This window comes from Rhinichthys klamathensis, unplaced genomic scaffold (genome assembly GCF_029890125.1).
Source record: "Rhinichthys klamathensis goyatoka isolate OS25496 unplaced genomic scaffold, OSU_Roscu_1.1 h1tg000024l_1, whole genome shotgun sequence".
NCBI classification, from domain to species: domain Eukaryota; kingdom Metazoa; phylum Chordata; class Actinopteri; order Cypriniformes; family Leuciscidae; genus Rhinichthys; species Rhinichthys klamathensis.
The window spans coordinates 269,578-287,543 of record NW_026606575.1 but is presented as its reverse complement, the minus strand read 5'-3'; the positions used below and the strand labels follow the sequence as shown (position 1 = coordinate 287,543).

At 36.1% G+C, this 17,966-nt stretch overlaps 1 protein-coding gene across 1 annotated transcript in view; it reads right to left on the bottom strand.

The window, feature by feature from the left end:
* Positions 1-13,671, bottom strand: part of LOC130077688 (sodium- and chloride-dependent GABA transporter 2-like) — a 54,887-nt gene extending 41,216 nt beyond the window's left edge. Inside the window, exons 1-6 of the mRNA XM_056243002.1 lie at positions 13,475-13,671; positions 13,240-13,374; positions 11,651-11,791; positions 11,476-11,563; positions 11,203-11,335; positions 9,135-9,269 (exon numbers count right to left, since the gene is read on the bottom strand). Of these exons, the coding sequence (XP_056098977.1) occupies positions 9,135-9,269; positions 11,203-11,335; positions 11,476-11,563; positions 11,651-11,791; positions 13,240-13,374; positions 13,475-13,613 (771 nt within the window). The 5' untranslated portion in view covers positions 13,614-13,671. The remainder of the gene's footprint in view (positions 1-9,134; positions 9,270-11,202; positions 11,336-11,475; positions 11,564-11,650; positions 11,792-13,239; positions 13,375-13,474) is intronic.
* Positions 13,672-17,966: the final 4,295 nt, after the last annotated feature.

The following is a 17,966-nucleotide window of genomic DNA, read 5'->3' as shown; positions in this document are numbered from 1 at the left end:
AAGACACAGCATGCCTTGTTGAATTCACCTTACAATAACTTCAATTGAAATTTTGTGTGAAAAAAACTTTAAATAGGCTACAATAAATAAACTACAATATTTATAATTTAATAAGATATGGGGTCTACATTTGGACACAGATTTATCCTTACAATAATTTTGCCTGCTCATCAGGCTGGCTATCCGACACTCTCCATATGAAAGAGGAACATTAACACCTTTGTCCAGCAATGTCCCTCCAACCCCCCACAGGCTATCGGAGTCTGAGGCTGACTTAACACAAAGAGAAGTCGCAATTCACACTTAAATCGCTATTCTAGACAGTGTTGATGATGAAGGAATTAAATGATTTAAGTTACATGTAGCCTAGTGATATTTCTGTCACAAAAGTTTATTACTAAATATTTCATTATTTCAATAATTGATGAAATAAAACTGGTTTGGGCCAGCTTTTTCCAAGCAAAACTAAATATAATCTGAAAAAACGCATGTTAATTTGTTGTCATGAACAAAATGTTCAACTCAATATTAAATTCGACAGGGATCTTTGGATCCTTACAAGGCATGCAATTTGTGAATTAAGTTTTTATTTTATTTTGTATTATTCAACTAAATATCGAAACACGGTGCTTCGTGGTAATGCTGCTAAATTAAATAACATTTATAGAATAATTATGAACTTAAATGAAACAATATCGCAACATTTCGACAAATACATTATTTGATTTGTTTTTACATTTTAATTCAGGGCGATTTAGCCTACATAGAGCGAGATTTTCACCCTTGTCTTGTCATTTTCTCATTGGGAAGCGCTTACATTGCATGTTTGAGTAGATCCTCTGTAGGCCTATACTGTTTTTGTCGTTAGCCTATATGAATACAAGTTTACAGTTTTGAACGATGTAAGCCTACTCTTATCTGTATGACCAAAAAATTACGGGGGGGATTAAAATAATTCAGCAGAAGCAGGGATGTTTAGACCAGAAGGAAATCCTAGTCCCCCCTGGCAAATCACACTTTACTTAAAACCATGTTTTTAAAAACTCTAGGTTGTAGGGAACAGACCTCTCTGCCATGCGCGCGCATGGTTTGGAGCACAATATCTGTCTCGCATGCACGCTCGCTCTAGATAGATTACGGGATATTTTAACTAATTTGCGGTATAACTAGTCGATCACAAGTGGCTCAACAGGTAGATCTATAGATAAACTATATCTTTTAGGAATTTGACCGACCGGGTTGACACTTCAGCGTGAGAAATCGGGGGTGTGGCGTGAGAGCGTGAGATTTGGGTCAATTGCGTGAGAGTTGGCAGCCCTGAAAAAAAAAAAAAAAATATATATATATATATAGTATATATATAGTATATATATATATATATATATATATATATAGGCTATATATAATTAATTTTTTTACATAACTGCTTTTGAAATTACGATTGGTAGCCTATTATTATACAGATGCAAAGTCGTTCTGTTGGATACTATTTTTTTTCCTTAGTGTAAAATGGAAATGCATGATAATTGTATTTTATAAATATAAGCAAAAAAAACTGTATGGTGTAACAGAGTTTTAGAGCTAGACAAATCTAAATAAAGATAAAATATACAGCAGACCTTGTTTGTGCGGGATTTGAACCCGTGTCATCTTGATGATGAACCCTAAGTTCTACCGCTCGGCTATGAATTTACTCACTGAGAAATACCCAAACGTCTGTTTCTCACATGAGCGATTTTTTCATTTAGCCTGTGAGTGTAGGCCTATACTTTAGCCTTTTACAGTTTTAAAAGATTATATCTTATCTGTATGACCAACAATTACGGAGTAGGCTATAAATGTTTGTTGTAGGCTTATTTGGAAATTACCATAACTTGTAGTATTTCATCCTTAGGCTACAGACATTAGCCCCACTTACGTTTTGCTAAATGTCCCTTTGCGCCACCTGGCGGTCGTTTCGCGAACGACTTTGAAATGCGACTGGTTTATTTTGACCGCGGTGGATGGCTAAAAATGGTATGTGGATGGCTAAAAGGTGTGACAAAAAATATGTGCTTTTGGCTTTCATTTATATTTTGATTGTTTGTACATATATACACACTACCGTTCAAAAGTTTGGGGTCAGTACGATTTTAAATACTTTTAAAAGAATTCTCTTCTGCTAACCATGGCTGCGCTTTGATTAAAAATACAACAAAAATCAGTTATAGTATTAAATATTATTCCAGTGTAAATCAGCTGTTTTCTGTGTGAATATATAGTAAAGTATAATTTATCCACTGACCCCAAACTTTTGAACGGTGTGTATATATATATATATATATATATATATATATATATATGTGTGTGTGTGTGTGTGTGTATACATATTTATTTATTTATTTATATATATATATTGTCCTTGCATTCTTTCTTGTGTGACACCACTGAATGAAAGGCTCATTAGTATGCAGTCTGCTCAGGTGAGAACTGCCTAATTATTCATGAGGGGGTTGGGCCGTTCCGCCCATCCGCATATTGCCTTTGCAAACAAAAAAATGTTTTTCACAATTTAAAACAATCTATTGTTTTATGTGAATGATTAGGCAGAATGATTTTCAGATCAATTCGAAGCAAAAACTCTAGGCGACAACATCCACTAGTCAAAAGTCTTGTGGACAGATATTTAGTATGTTATTTGTGGCCTTATATTAGAAACTTTATTTTTTTGTTTTTTCAATAACCACGCATAAACAATATTCTCTCAACAATACAAACATGTATTAACATGTTGTTCACATATTATGGTAGCCCTGTGTGTGCTATATAGAGTGTAATTTAACCTGTGCCATTAATATGTTTATAAGCAACTGAAAAAAGCAGAAATGTCAGAGCATGCCAAAACATCTCAAGGACCCTGAAAACACCTCAGACCCCAGAGGGTTAACGATATGCCTATGTTACAGACGAAATATGAACGACAACATTTCGTTGACTAGTTTTGGATAGATTATAAAGTTTTTACTGTAAAATAGACTACTGCCACATCAAATAAGCTTTTGTTCGCCAATTTCTGCTCATATGTTAAATATATATATTATGTTTTGTCAAAAATAAAGTCATCAACTAAGATGTTATTATAGTATTTGTTCAAATGTAGGCATTATTCAGCAAAAATACAAGTAAAAAAAAAAAAAAAATATGAGATGTTTCCAACTGTGTACCAATTTTGTATGTATATATAGTTCACTTCAGTTCAATTTTTTATTTCTGTGTCATGCCAAACATTTGGCCTATCCCACATCCCACAAGACCCCACAAACTTAATTTACAAACATCTTCTGGTTGCATATACAAATCATTCGGAGAAATACATGAGTACAAATAAATACGTATACACACACACACACACACACACAGCATATACAAACAAATCCTCATCTACAAATCATCTCGAAAAAGAGCTTTTTTCCTCTTCTCCCAGGCTTTCTCAAGATAGTTGGCTAATTTATATGTTTCATATGTGAACAGCCATCTCAATCTTTGAGCATCATCCATATTTACCAAATCAATCTCTGGTTTTATCTTACAAAACAAAAAATCACACTGTTCACAATAAAATGGACAGTAGAAAACAAAATGGAACTCATTTTCTATATCATTCAAACATCACATGGGACAGATTCGTTTTTCCTCTTCTAAATTAACATATCGTCCTGTTTTTCAACACTCAAAGGTAAAACACCAGATCTCACTTGAGCACACATAGAACTTTGCCTTTTGGACAAGTTATATACAACTGTTATGGAATTTTTCTATTATTACTCTGATTTCAGTGATTCCTAATGATGGCCTCATCTGTTCTCACGAATGTAGTGAGAGGGGGCCTTTGGGTGATAATTTACTGTGGTTGGGAGTCAGTGGAGGTAAGGAAAAGCAGGTGGTCAAGGGGTCATCTTGAGTGCATTTGTACGTTATAGCCTAAAGGGTTAAGGGGGCATTTACCTCTCAGGGACAGGGAGAAATAGAAAAAACAAAGTATATCTCTCCTGTGAGGGGAGGGCAGAAATAAGGCCTTGGAGGACACAAGATATAAAAAAGACACTGCATCTCTTTATCTCTCCTCACTGACTCGCGAATGTGTATTGGTGACGAGGATCTCTCTTGCAAGAGAATAAATACTTTATAAACTATTAAATTGGACTCAGAGTGTTTCTTACTCAGTGATGATGTTTGTTGGACAGGAAAAGCCACAACACAACATAATTCTCTGTGCCATATTCTGGTTTTACCATCACAAAAATATGCAATTTTAGCTTAGCCCATATACTGTATGGTTAGCCCACTGCTCTTTATCTTTAACGACCACAGATTCTTTAAACAAACCAATATTCAGCTTTTCATAATTAGAAAACAACTCCCCAAACCCATATTTACAAAACAGTTTGCATATATCTTTAAACCAAGGACCAAGATTGTGTTTATTCCAGAGAAATATTTTCCTCGTCAACCTACTTTGCGTCCATATCTAATAAACGATTCCATAACCGGGCCATCTTCCAATGGGCCTCACATGATTCCCATCCCATGTCTCCCACTATCGCCAATGTTGGAGCATATTTGTGTATACCCAGAAAATATCTTATGGCACTATTTTGCACTAATTCACAATAAGATATGTTTCTAAGTCCTCTAACCCCCACAATATAATCAAGTAAGGCACACACAAGCTTGAAACAGTTTAGAATAAGATATAAGTTTAGATATATCTTTCAGGTTCTTGCTTTTATCAATAATTCCTCCCAAAGCTCTATGTGCTGAATCAGCAAGAACCATAACACCTTTTCTGAAATTCATATGTTCATCAATATAGAAACCTAGATATTTATATGAGTCTGCAAAGTTCAGCTTGTGTGACCCAATTTTAAACTCATAGATGCTGCGATTCATGTTTTCTAAAATGAATTATTTCTGATTTCTTTCTATTAATAAACAATCTCCACTTATTACCCCAATCATCAATATAGGAGAGCATCCGCTGCATATTATCTTCAGAGGGTGACAGTAAAACTGTCATCTGCATACAGTAGAATACACAATTCCACAATTCAATGATTTAATTTCCTTTGCCAAATCATTTATATAGATTGCAAATAAAGTGGGGAACAAAACATCACCCTGTTTTACCCCTGATGATGTTGGGAACCAGTTTGTGTGAACTTCATTTAATCTTACACATGTTATGGGCTTGTGATTAACAGCCTTCAGAGCCCAATAAAACTTTCCATTTACCCCGTACTCAATAAGTTTATATGCTAACAGATCCCTATTGATCATATCAAAAGCTTTCTGAAAGTCAATAAAGCACAAATATGCAGGCTTATTTTCACTTATTCTTTTAGTTATAATTGTAGACAATACAAAAATGTGATCAAGACATGATCTTGACTTACGAAACCCATTTTGTTCTTCAACAAGAAGCTCTTCTTTCTCTAGGTACAACATGAGCCTCTCATTAAGTATTGTAGAATACAATTTATAAACTGTGCTCATTAAACTAATCCCTCTATAATTCAAAGGCACCCTCGGATCCTCATTTTTGGATTTTGGTATCGGATTAATGATAGATTTAAGCCACATAGATGGTATTTTGCCGGATTCATAACACCATTTAAATAAATCAAACAAAATATCGAATAGTTTGGGCGATTTTAGTATTTCATTTGGGATATTTTCAACCCCCTTCGCTTTTCACAACTTAGCTTTATTAATGTCCATTTGAACTTCTTTTGTAATACTCTTATTAAGATCCTCATTTATCCAATATTCCCCTTTTAAAATGTGGCCCTCTATTACATTCTTCCTCTGACGTCCTCGTAGTACCCCCATCAAAATCAAAAGTCTCACTAGAGAAGAGACTTTTGAAATCTTTTTCCCACCTATTGATTATATCAGACAGCTCAGTCATTACATTATCATCGAACCCCAGCACTTCCATGGGTATTTTCCAACTACGCCTTGGCCCTAATTTATTCATTTCTGCCCAAAATATCTTGGGGTCAGACGTTTGGATTCTCTTCAAGTTTAATACCTGTCCTCTTTGATAACGTCTTTTGTAGAATTTGTATCTTTTATCAAACCTATTCTGATTATTCTTGAAGGTTTCTAATGATTTATTATTTTCTATATAATTATTTGAGCAGTTCAGAAACATATTTTCTGGTTTACGCATAGATTGCCACAATTCTTTTAATTCTTTGTTCCAATAAGGTTTCGTAATTAATGGCTTTCTTGTAAAGTTATAGTTGTCTCCAGCTTTGATCTCAAACTCTATATCTTCTTTAATCAATTTACAAAGGCTAACATACCAGTTATCAAAATTTTCTTGCTCTCTAGAACATAACTGTATATCATCCTTCATTTTCAAAAGGGTTGATTGTTGTACACTAGAGTATAAAAAATTTGCCGGTAAAATCCTGCTGACTTTCCTTTTTATGGATGGGATTTGTAAACTCTCCTGATAAGCTACATGACAATGAGCCTCAGTCTTTATTAAAAAAATGTAACCACAGTAAAGAATGATCTGGGACTCTGCTTCTTTCTCCAATTAAATCCATACAATTTGCCATTTTAATTAATTGATTTGGAAGGAGTTACACCGCACTCACGATCTTCAAGGTGCCAGACACACAAGACTAAAGATCTCAATAAATGAACTGTCCGCACACTCAAATCCTTAAAGCGAATTTAATAGACCAAGCTTTCGGTCAAAAGACCATCATCAGGGCATTGATGGTCTACAAATCATTACTTGATTTAGAGCTAACACTTCAAATGAGTCACATATTTGTAAGCAGTCATATGGAACAAGTATATAATCAACCACCGCTTTACCCTTGACAGATACTGATGTATAGTTATCACTTAGAGGACATATCCTCCCATTAACAATACATAACTTAGATTCTTTTAAGAATTCAATCATTGATTCTCCATGTTTGTTTACGGAACCATCTAAGAAGGCTCTAGTGAGCATCGCATCAACTTCTTTTAGGTAGTCATCAAAAGCACCTATCCTACTATTGAAATCTCCACAAACAAAAATTGCTTCAACTTCTGAACATAAATAGATCTGACTCAAAACATGATTAAAGAAAAAAGAGGCGTCCTTTCCCCATACTGACGTTTCGGGTGGCAGGTAACAGGTAAAAACAACAAAACTATAACCTGATTTCAAATGCAAAAATTTTAAACATGGAATACCATCCACCTGTTTGTCTACAACATCAATTTTGTATAATTTCACCAGGTTATTTTTAACACAAAACCCAACCCCGCCAGAGCCGGGGTGCATGCTTTAAAGTGTAACTTTTCCAGCAACACCAAGTAACTTTTCCTCAGCGGTCGCCCTACAGGTTGGAAGCGGAATTGTCCATTACCGCTGTTGTAAATAATTTAGCCTAGCGCAGCCTACTGTCGCACGCGCACGCTCGCTGTTTATCCAGCACCGGCTTTGGAATCAACAATGGCAGACATCCCAACCTGCAAGAAGTCATTTCAGGGAGGTATATCTTGGTGACTGGATTGTTGACGGGGGGGTGGCGGGTTGACTAGCTTTCGTGAGGCACACTCGCAAGGTCTCTCGCTCTCTCCCTCTCTGCCGTGCTCGCGCTATGTATGTTATGCGCGCAGTATGTTCTGTCTTGCATTCACGCTCTTGATTCTGGCAGATTTGAACTAATTTGCGGGCATCAGGGAGACGCTATAGACTTGGGATGTCTGCAATGGCCATAGACAATTTGAGGAAGTGGTGGGGGAAGTGACGTATGCCGTAAAGCAGTCGAGTTTTGTAGTTCTTTTTGTGCTTGAGTTACTACCCGAAACCCGAAGTTACATAGTGCGAGTAAAAGCGATACAGACCACGTCAGGCTATGGCAGACGTGTCATTTAACCTATTGTAAGTCGATGTACCATTACAAGGGTCTTGGAAATATATTATGAAGGTTGAAAAGTTCCATAGTGTTGCTTTAACATGTTTTCTTTGATTATAACCAAACCATGAATAACCTTCCAAATCAATTCCTTTATCGTCAAATAAATGCGTCTCATTCAGCGAAATTATATACGGATTTAAAATATTCAGAATAACCGTTCTTAATTTATAGTTACCTGTAGTCCATCCGTTAACGTTCCAGTGTACTAAAGAAATGGAATCTTGAGCATGGTGGGTCCGAGAAACCCACTGTATATCATTGTCTGCATCACCAATGGACACTGTCTCCATCACCTGTTCACCTTCCTCGAAGGGCAGGCCAAAAACCATTATTATGGTTTCTGGGATGTAATCTGTTGCAGCTGTTTTCTTGATATTTTGCTCAATCTGTTCCATGCGAGCTGCCATAATTCCAATTTCCATGTCTAGGCTGTTCTGCACTTCTCTGGCCTTTTTTTAAATTTCTATTTTTATGTCATCTTGATTATCTTTTACAAGTTTTATCATCGAGTCACGGAAACTGTCAAATTTACTATTAAAGTTCTTGTCCAAGGATACATGTAGACTTCAAATTTTTTCATCAAGCATCTTCTCCAAATTATCATTCATTCCTGCAATGCTTTTTTGTCTTGAGATTTGTTCTTTATAATATATTTGTATCGAAAAGAAAAAACCTCCGACGTACACACAACTCCACATGCGACATGCAAACCGGATACGCGTCACCATGTGCATTCTTTCTTGTGGCTCAGTGACCTGAATGAAAGGCTCATTATGCAGCTCATTATACGGGTCATTATGCAGGTCATTGTCTTCTCAGGTGTGAATCACGCCCCCCACGCATATTGCCTTTCCAAACAAAAAGTGTCTTACGAAATTTAAATCAATGTATTGTTTTGTGTGAATGATTAGGCAGGATGATTTTCAGATCATTTTGAAGCAAAAACTCTAGGCGACAACATTCATTAGTCAAAAGTCTTGTGGACACATATTTAGTGTGTGTTTTGTGGCCTTATTTCAGAAACTTAGATTTTTAGTTTTTTCAATAACCATGCATAAACATTATTCTCTCAAAAATGAAAACATGTACATACATGTTGCTCACATATTATGGTAGCCCTGTTTGTGCTAAATAGAGTGTAATTGAAGTTGGTTTAATTACCTGTGGGTCAGCGAGACGGGCCGGTTCGGGGTACAGGTAAAACACAACCCCCTGCAGAGCTCCAGGAAGAGTCAACCCACGAATCAGCAACACCAGTAGCATCACATAAGGAAATGTGGCTGTGAAATACACCACCTCCAGTACAGCCACAATACAAGAAAGGGACATGTAAATTTGATGCCAAAAAGGAAACAATTGATATAACCAATGAAGTTTGTTGTCCTTCTGCCACACAGCTGAAACATGTTTGTTCCCTCCTGCACACCTACTATACACTTAAAGGATTAGTTCACTTTTAAAAAAACTTTTGCTGATAATTTACTCACCCCCATGTCATCCAAGATGTCCATGTCTTTCTTTCTTCAGTCGAAAAGAAATTAAGGTTTTTGATGAAAACATTCTAGGATTTTTCTCCATATAATGCACTTTACTGGGTACCAAACGGTTCAAGGTCCAAATGACAGTTTCAGTGCAAACTGCAAACTGTTCAAATGGTTTTAAATGACACCAGACGATGAATAAGGGTCTTATCAAGTGAAACGATCGCTCATTAAAAAAAAAAAAAAAAAAAGTTTAAGTTTTATAAGCTCACATGCTCGCCTTGCTCTGTTCTGTGTAACTCTCCTGTTCGAACTCGTTCATCAAAATGAACAAATCTTTTTCCGAGTCAATTCGTTCATTTCGGTCGTTAAATGAATCAAATGACTCGAAAAAAGATTTGTTCATTTTGATGAACGAGTTCGAACAGGAGAGTCACGAACGTGCATCACAGAACAGAGCAAGGCGGGCATTTGAGCTTATAAAACTTAAACTTTGTCATTTATTTTTTAAATGACCGATCGTTTCGCTTGATAAGACCATTATTCATCGTCTGGAATCGTTTAAAGCCCTTTGAACAGTTTGCAGTTTGCACTGAAACTGTCTTTTGGACCTTGGACCGTTTGGTGCCCAGTAAAGTGCATTACCGTAATTCCTCAAATAAAGACCGGTATTCAAATAAACGCCGGGCCTCTGATAGTGGCCGGGGGCGTGGTCAACGCGGACAAATAAAGGCCGGTCTCAAATTAAGGCCGGGGAAAAAATAGTGTGAATAGGTACACTTTAAATAAATGTACACTCAAAGACGGACGCGCTCAGCGCTTGTCATATATCACAACTATTAAGTGTTTTTAACCACATGTTTATTTTAGGTTTCAGACATTTAAATAGATATGATTTATAGCAAAACAATAAATTTATAGTTTGTAAAATACACAATGGTGTCTATGGAAGCAGCAATAACAATCCATTCAAATATATTTGGCGACGTGTTTTATTCATATCAGATACACAGTGTAAGTAACTATAAAGTTTACTCTATTCTTCTCCCAGTTCACCGGCCACTTACTTTCATGTATTTCGGGAGAAACTGAAGAATTCACGCGCTGTAACTTAACAAATACAACAGGAATCTCCGAACTGCGGTGCCCATCTCACGTTACAGATCAAGATCATTTATAAAGGGTTTTAAACGACAAAACAAACTCACTTACACGGATTTGAGAGTCAGAATAGAAGATAGTTGATGACATGGTAAGCAAGTTTGTTAATATTTAGAAATAAAAGAGCTACATCTGTCATATAGCGCTATTTTGGCTGTGGTGAACACGTGCCAAGCATGACGCGTCACCATGGAAACTTGGCTGGCGGGCGGGCGGGGATCGCGAATTAGAAATAAAAGCCTGCCTCTAATAAAAGCCTGCTTCAAATAAAAGCCGGCTACCATCTGCAGTTCAGGTAAATAAAGGCCCCGGCCTTTATTTGAGGAATTACGGTATATGGAGAAAAATCCTGGAATGTTTTCATCAAAAACCTTAATTTCTTTTCGACTGAAGAAAGAAAGACATGGACATCTTGGATGACATGGGGGTGAGTAAATTATCAGCAAAAGTTTTTTTTAAAGTGAACTACTCCTTTAAAAGGAAACCAATGTGAGCAATATGACGAAATGCTAATTTCTTAACAATAACCAGGGCTAATATTGACTTTATGGAAAGTAATCGATAAATAAAGTAACATTCTTGCACACCTTGCCTGTAGATTTGACTCCTTTCCAGATACAGAAATAACATATGATCCACATTGCAATGAGACACAGAAGAATCTCCCAGTTGATCTTACCAATCTCCTCAATACCCCCAGAGAGAGCCAACACTCTGTGTCTGTAAAGAGAGACGCAAACATTTTCCTTTGTTTTTATTGAACAAATTAATAGTTAAAAATGTGTTTGCTTAATTACAAAGACTTTTGCTAAAGCAGAATGTTCACGCAAAACTCAATATCACAATTAGTATTCATTTACTCCCAGAACTCAGTAGCTGCAGGTGTTGAATTAATTGGAGATGTCCGGTTGATGGTCAAATTCTTTGCAGCAAGATTTACACAGCCATCTAAGACAGAAAAAAAAAAACATATTCAGCAGATGGCACTTATTGTTTATAGTTTTGAGTTTACTTTTATTATTTTTAGATTATCACCTGTGTTCCAGGTGTTGTCACAGCTGGCCCAAGGCAGTTGGGCACTGAAAGAGAAGAAGAGGTAGAAAAGCGCCCAGGCCAGAATGACGATGTAATACATGCAGCTGTACAGAAGAATCAGTTGTCCTGCGTAGCCAATACCTGAAAAAAGCAAACAGAAACACTGACTAAAAGAGACTCAAAAAGAGATAATTAATGAGAGAATTAAAGGATGATTTACCAAGATTTATCCAAATGTAATATCTGTTGCTTTTACACTATATGCACTTTGAGTTTTGGTTCTTTCTACTGATTATTTATTAAACCAGATGATTTCTTTTGAAGTCTTTTTCTACTGGATCATATGTTCATATTCTTCACTTAAAGCTGCAGTCGTTTTTCCTCTTTGTCGCCATCTCTGTTCAAAATCTGCAATAGCAGTTATTCGCGGAATTAACAACTTTACGTGACTTGCACCTCGACACGGCAAAGCGCGGATGAATCCAATGTTTTGAGGAGAATGTGCAGCTGTCAATCACCGCGCGGTGTGGATACTGTCATTAAGAATCACAGATTCTACTTTTTGGAAGTATGACCAACATAAGAATTTGCACACTAAAATGTCATCTGATCTGAACAAGTAACATCCACTTTTGTTCTTCTGACCAACTAAGGGAAAAAAATCTTTGCAGTAAATCGTGCTGATGAAATCTAACGATCGCTTATCATATCACGTCAAACCGAGCAAATTATACTTTGTTCTCAAATTGTTCATGTTAACAACATCAGCATTGCGTGACTACATTTAAAGCCCTTCGGATATTATCCTTGTTTTCGCATGGGCCGGTTGCAGTCTCTTTTTCCAAACTCTCAGTCCAAAGTCTTTTGCATTTTACAACGGGTGAATCTCTAGTTGTCACTGGTGATTGCCGTTTGAACCTTTCTGGATCCACCATCAAATTAATACGTTTAATTATAGCAAGTGCTGTGAGAAAAGTCTATATATCTCCACCTCCAACATTCTCACACGCAATATAGCCTACTAGCTGGGACATATTCTTTATGTGTACAGATGTGACGTAATGACCCAAAGACATGCTTGAATTTCCCGCAGTAATCCACCAGTACCACTGGAGTAAAAAACATTATTACAAGCTTACCGTTTTGAATCGAGCTAAGGCAAGCAGATAGTTTTGAACACTGGCTGGTTATTTACTTGCTCAAAAATTTATTTTGGATAATATTTAACCCAAAATAGTTACGGACTGGAGCTTTAACTAAAATAGAAATCTGTTGATTTAATGAAAAATGTATGATTATACATTTAAGTCTGAGTAATATTAATTATACTAACTATAGGGTTAGGGTTAGGAATAGTACTTGGTTTAGGGTTAGTTGGATGTAATTATGCATAATTTACCGATATTACTGGAGTAAGCTAATGTAACAATGACACTGTAAAATAAAGTGTTACCATGGTGCCTTTGCCACTGTGACGTGTATACAACTGCATGAAATTATAAGTGTTTGGATGCAAAAAGATTAGCGCATTTTAATTAAAAAATGTTTAAATCTTTTATAAAGAGATGTTTTGTTTCCACAACTCTCACCCTCAGCCAGTGGACAGAGGCGATGCCAACATGTGATACCCCCTTCCCGTGTGTACTGTCCCATTGCGGTCTCTAGTAGGAACAGAGGCACCCCACAGGTAACAACAAACACCAGGTAGGGTATCAGGAACGCCCCTGAGAACACACCAGTACAATAATACATTATTTAAATAGAGCTGAAAGAATTCTAAGTGCATGAGTGTATTATGTATTTAGATCGCTGCTGGTTTCATACCTCCTCCATACTTGTAGCAGAGATAAGGAAACCTCCACACATTACCCAGTCCAACCACATTCCCTGCCACAGCCAGAAGAAACTCTGCTTTACTGCCCCAGTACCCTCTCTCCTCTATTCGTCCTTCTATTCTGTCCATTCCACACAGTTTTCACACGTTTATATGAAGGTCCAGGCTATTCTGCAGTGGTGATTGATGTTCAGAATTCTGGTTAGTTAAAAGTTTATACAAATGCGTCAAGCTATTTATTGACTGATCCTCCCCAGCTGAACTGCCAACCACAGTTACATTCTTTTAGAAACAAAGACAGAAAAGTTACTAGATCAGTATGATAAAAAAATATAAATTTATGTAATGGGTAGGTTAAAATGAGTAAAATAATGTCACTAAGTGAAATAATGCAAAGTGGCTAGTTTTAAACACATGGTTTGATTAATCCATATGTAAAACCTACAGCCTTCAGTCTAGGAAGACATTCATGCAGCCAACTAGTGCTTCCATTTAACGTTTAACCAAGGAATAACAATAGATTACTGTTTGTAACACTGTTTCTCTGAAACATCGAGTGGAGAGATCCACCTATGGGAACGGCATCCATTCTTCATCTCTGCAGAAGCATCTAATTGCACCAAGTCGGGCTTGACAGACAGGAGCGCATGTCCAATCACAGGTAGGAAACCTGCCTAACACACCTGAATGCATAAAAGACCTGTGTGTACTTCCCTCAGTAGGCATATTCGCCTCTCGTGCAGCAAGTGGGGCAAGCACAGTGGATCTCTCCAATTGATGCATCAAAGAACCGGGGGTAATCCTGGAGGAGTGCATCCACCTTGGTGGTTGAAATATGCTACAGATGTGATTGTCTGTTGTCTGTTTAAAAATACGGTCGGTTTAACAATAAGCAGTTTAATATAAACGGTAGACGCCTCTTAATGAGGTGCTTAGAAAGAAGAAAACTGATAGGTCTTTTGATAGTTAAAGGAATCTTTTTCATAGTTTCATTCCCTGTTTCATTTCCCGTTTCATTCTGTCACTTACCATTTTACCCATGTATGGATGATTGTGTGTATGTGTTTAGATTAGTTATGTTTGTTATTTAGTTAATAAAACGTGTGCACAATACGTATTTGGTTCTGATTCTCTGCTCACAACAAAGTCAATTTAACGATTTTTGATCTTGTGACGCTCTAAGTGCTGTACATGCTAAGAAAAAATATTTTTCTGTGGCCATAAAAAATACCATTTTCTAAGAATCAATGAGCAATCAAAAGTGTTTGCAGGATAAACTGATTAATTGATTGTAATATTAATTTAGCTACATCAAGTTAATTCGATTAACTGATCCAAATATTTATAATTAATCATAACAAGTTATGATTAATTATTTATATTTCCCCTTTGAGCTAATTTGCTTATTGTATGCAAATAACCATTTATTACATGTTTAATCTTAAAGGTACACTATGTAATGTTTTTTGGTTCAAAATTAACAACATTTTAATTAGGCCTGTAGCGGCGCGTCGATGACGTCGACGCTTCGACGCTTCGACGTCAAAAATTTGTCGACGTCATATTTTTTTGTCGACGCTTCTTTATTTATTTATGTATTTATTTTTTTGCACCGTTCCCGGCGGTACAGCTCGCCACACACACGTGGGAGACCGAAACATTGCAGAATCGAGCACGAAACAGCAACCTCTTCACAGAATTCACAACAAAGCCATGCACAAGTCCCAACAAAAGAAAAAGTCCTAAAAAAACCCAGCTCGCACTAAATCATCGAAGGTATGGGAATACTTCAAATTTAGTCCCAAACGTAAAGGTGTCGTTATTTGCGCTCTTTGTCAAATGGAGTTGACATCCCAAGTCTCCCGCATAGTGATAGCGGCTCCCTGATGACCGCAAATTAGTTAAAATCTCCCGGAATCTAGAGCTCGCAAGCTCCAAACCGTGTAGCGCGCGCAGCGAGGGAGAGAGCGAGAGACCTTGCGCGTGTGTGTGCAAATGTGCGTGTGTGCCTTATGAAGCGCATGTAAACCCCACCCCCGTCAACAAAACCGAAAAATCAGTCCGGATGTTTTTTATGAGCACTGAAAACATTAAAATGAGCACCACATCCAAGTGTGATAGGGCTCATTTGAGTAGCCTACCAAACATTTTACAGTGTAGATACTCTGTAAGAACCAGATCAAAATTGTTGTGCATTGAATGTGCACTCCTGCAATTTCCATGTTACAAAAAAGAATCGTTCAATTAGTCGTTAGATTAGTCGACTAATCGATAAAATAATCGACAGACTAATCGTTTAATTAATAATCGTTTACCCCAGCCCTAATTTTAATACATCATCAATCCTTCTTCCAAAACATGTTTTTGTTTTACCCTTATTCACTATAGTATGCCTACTAAGTGTTTACTGTATATTTTAGACCTGTAACGACTAAGACAAATCAGACACAAGTATTTGTTATAGTTAACAAATAATATTTTAACCCTCTGGGGTCCAAGGTATTTTGGGCTCCTTGAGATGTTTTGACATGCTCTGACATTTGTGTTTTTTTCAGTTGCTTATAAACATATTAATGGCACAGGTGAAATTACACTCTATTTAGCACAAGCAGGACTACCATAATTTGTGAGCAACATGTATGTACATGTTTGTATTTTTGAGAGAATATTGTTTATGCGTGGTTATTGAAAAAACTAAAAACTAAAGTTTTTGAAATAAGGACACAAAAAACATACTAAATATGTGTCCACAAGATTTTTGACTAATGGACGTTGTCGCCTAGAGTTTTTGCTTCAAAATGATCTGAAAATCATCCTTCCTAATCATTCATATAAAACAAAAGATTATTTTAAATTGTGAAAAACATTTTTTTGTTTGCCAAGGCAATATGCGGATGGGCGGAACGGCCCAACCCCTATCATGAATAATTAAGTGGTTCTCAGACAGTGACCCTGCATAATAATGAGCCTTTCAGGGTGTCACACAAGAAAGAATGCAAGGACAATATATATATATATATAATATATATATATATATATATATATATATATTGTCATTGCACACACACACACACACACACACACGCACACACACACACACACACACACATACATACATACATACATACATATATACATATATATATATATATATATATATATATATATATATATATATATATATATATATATATATATACAATCAAAATATAAATGAAAGCCAAAAGCACATTTTTGTCATACCTGGAAACAAATCCTGGTCAAATGCTATATGGGCCATTCTACAGAATTGGTTCAAAGTTACAGTTGGAAACATCTTGAAAAGAAAATAGTCTTTTTCCATAAATGTCTTATAAAGTTTTATTTTTTAAAGTAGACCAATACAATAAAAATAAACCAGTCGCATTTCAAAGTCGTTCGCGAAATGACCGCCAGGTGGCGCAAAGGGACATTTATCAAAACGTAAGTGGGGCTAATGTCAATTAACAGTAAGGATGAAATTCTACAAGTTATGGTAATTTGCAAATAAGCCTACAACAAACATTTATTTTTAAACAAATATTTTTAAATATGCAACATGCACGTTTAAACAACAAACAATACAATCTGAACCAGCGCTCCTGTATTGAGACATGCAGCGCGTTTCAGTTACGATCCTGGTTCCAGTGGCCTTAATACATTCACGGCTTTTTAAAACGTCAAAAAGCGTTTTGAGATGGTTTTGAATGAAATATTGAAGTTTATAATTAGGGTATTTTGGCACACCACGCCGAGTGGCTATGCATTATTGATTATTCTAAAATCTGGCTTTATTCTGGCATGTTGAATTAGAGTTTGACAAACGCGGCGGCGCGTTCATTTGAATTTATTTTTCTCATAACAGCTAAAAGAACTTACTGCGTAATTGTTGGTCATACAGATAAGATATCGTCTTTTAAAACTGTAAAAGGTCTACTTGTATTCATGTAGGCTAAAGTAGGCCTACACTCTCTGGCTAACGAGAAAACGTTTTCTCGCTCATGTGAGAAACAAACGTTTGGGCAACTCTCAGTGAGAAAATGCATAGCCGAGCGGTAGAACTTACGGTTCGATCATCAAGTTGACACGGGTTCAAATCCTGATCAAATATGGTCTACTGTAAATTTTATATTTATTGATGCAGAGAGATTTGTCTAGCTCTAAAACTCTGTTACACCATACAGTTTTTGCTTATATTTATAAAATAAAATTACCATGCATTTCCATTTTACACTAAGGAACAATAGTATCCAACAGAACGACTTTGCATCTGTATAATAATAGGCTACCAATCGTAATTTCAAAAGCAGTTCTGTAAAAAAGTAATTTTATATATATAGCTAGCCTATATATATATATATATATATATATATATATATATATATATATATATATATATATATATATATATATATATATTATTTTTTATTTTTTTTATTAGGCCTATTATTATTATTATTTTTT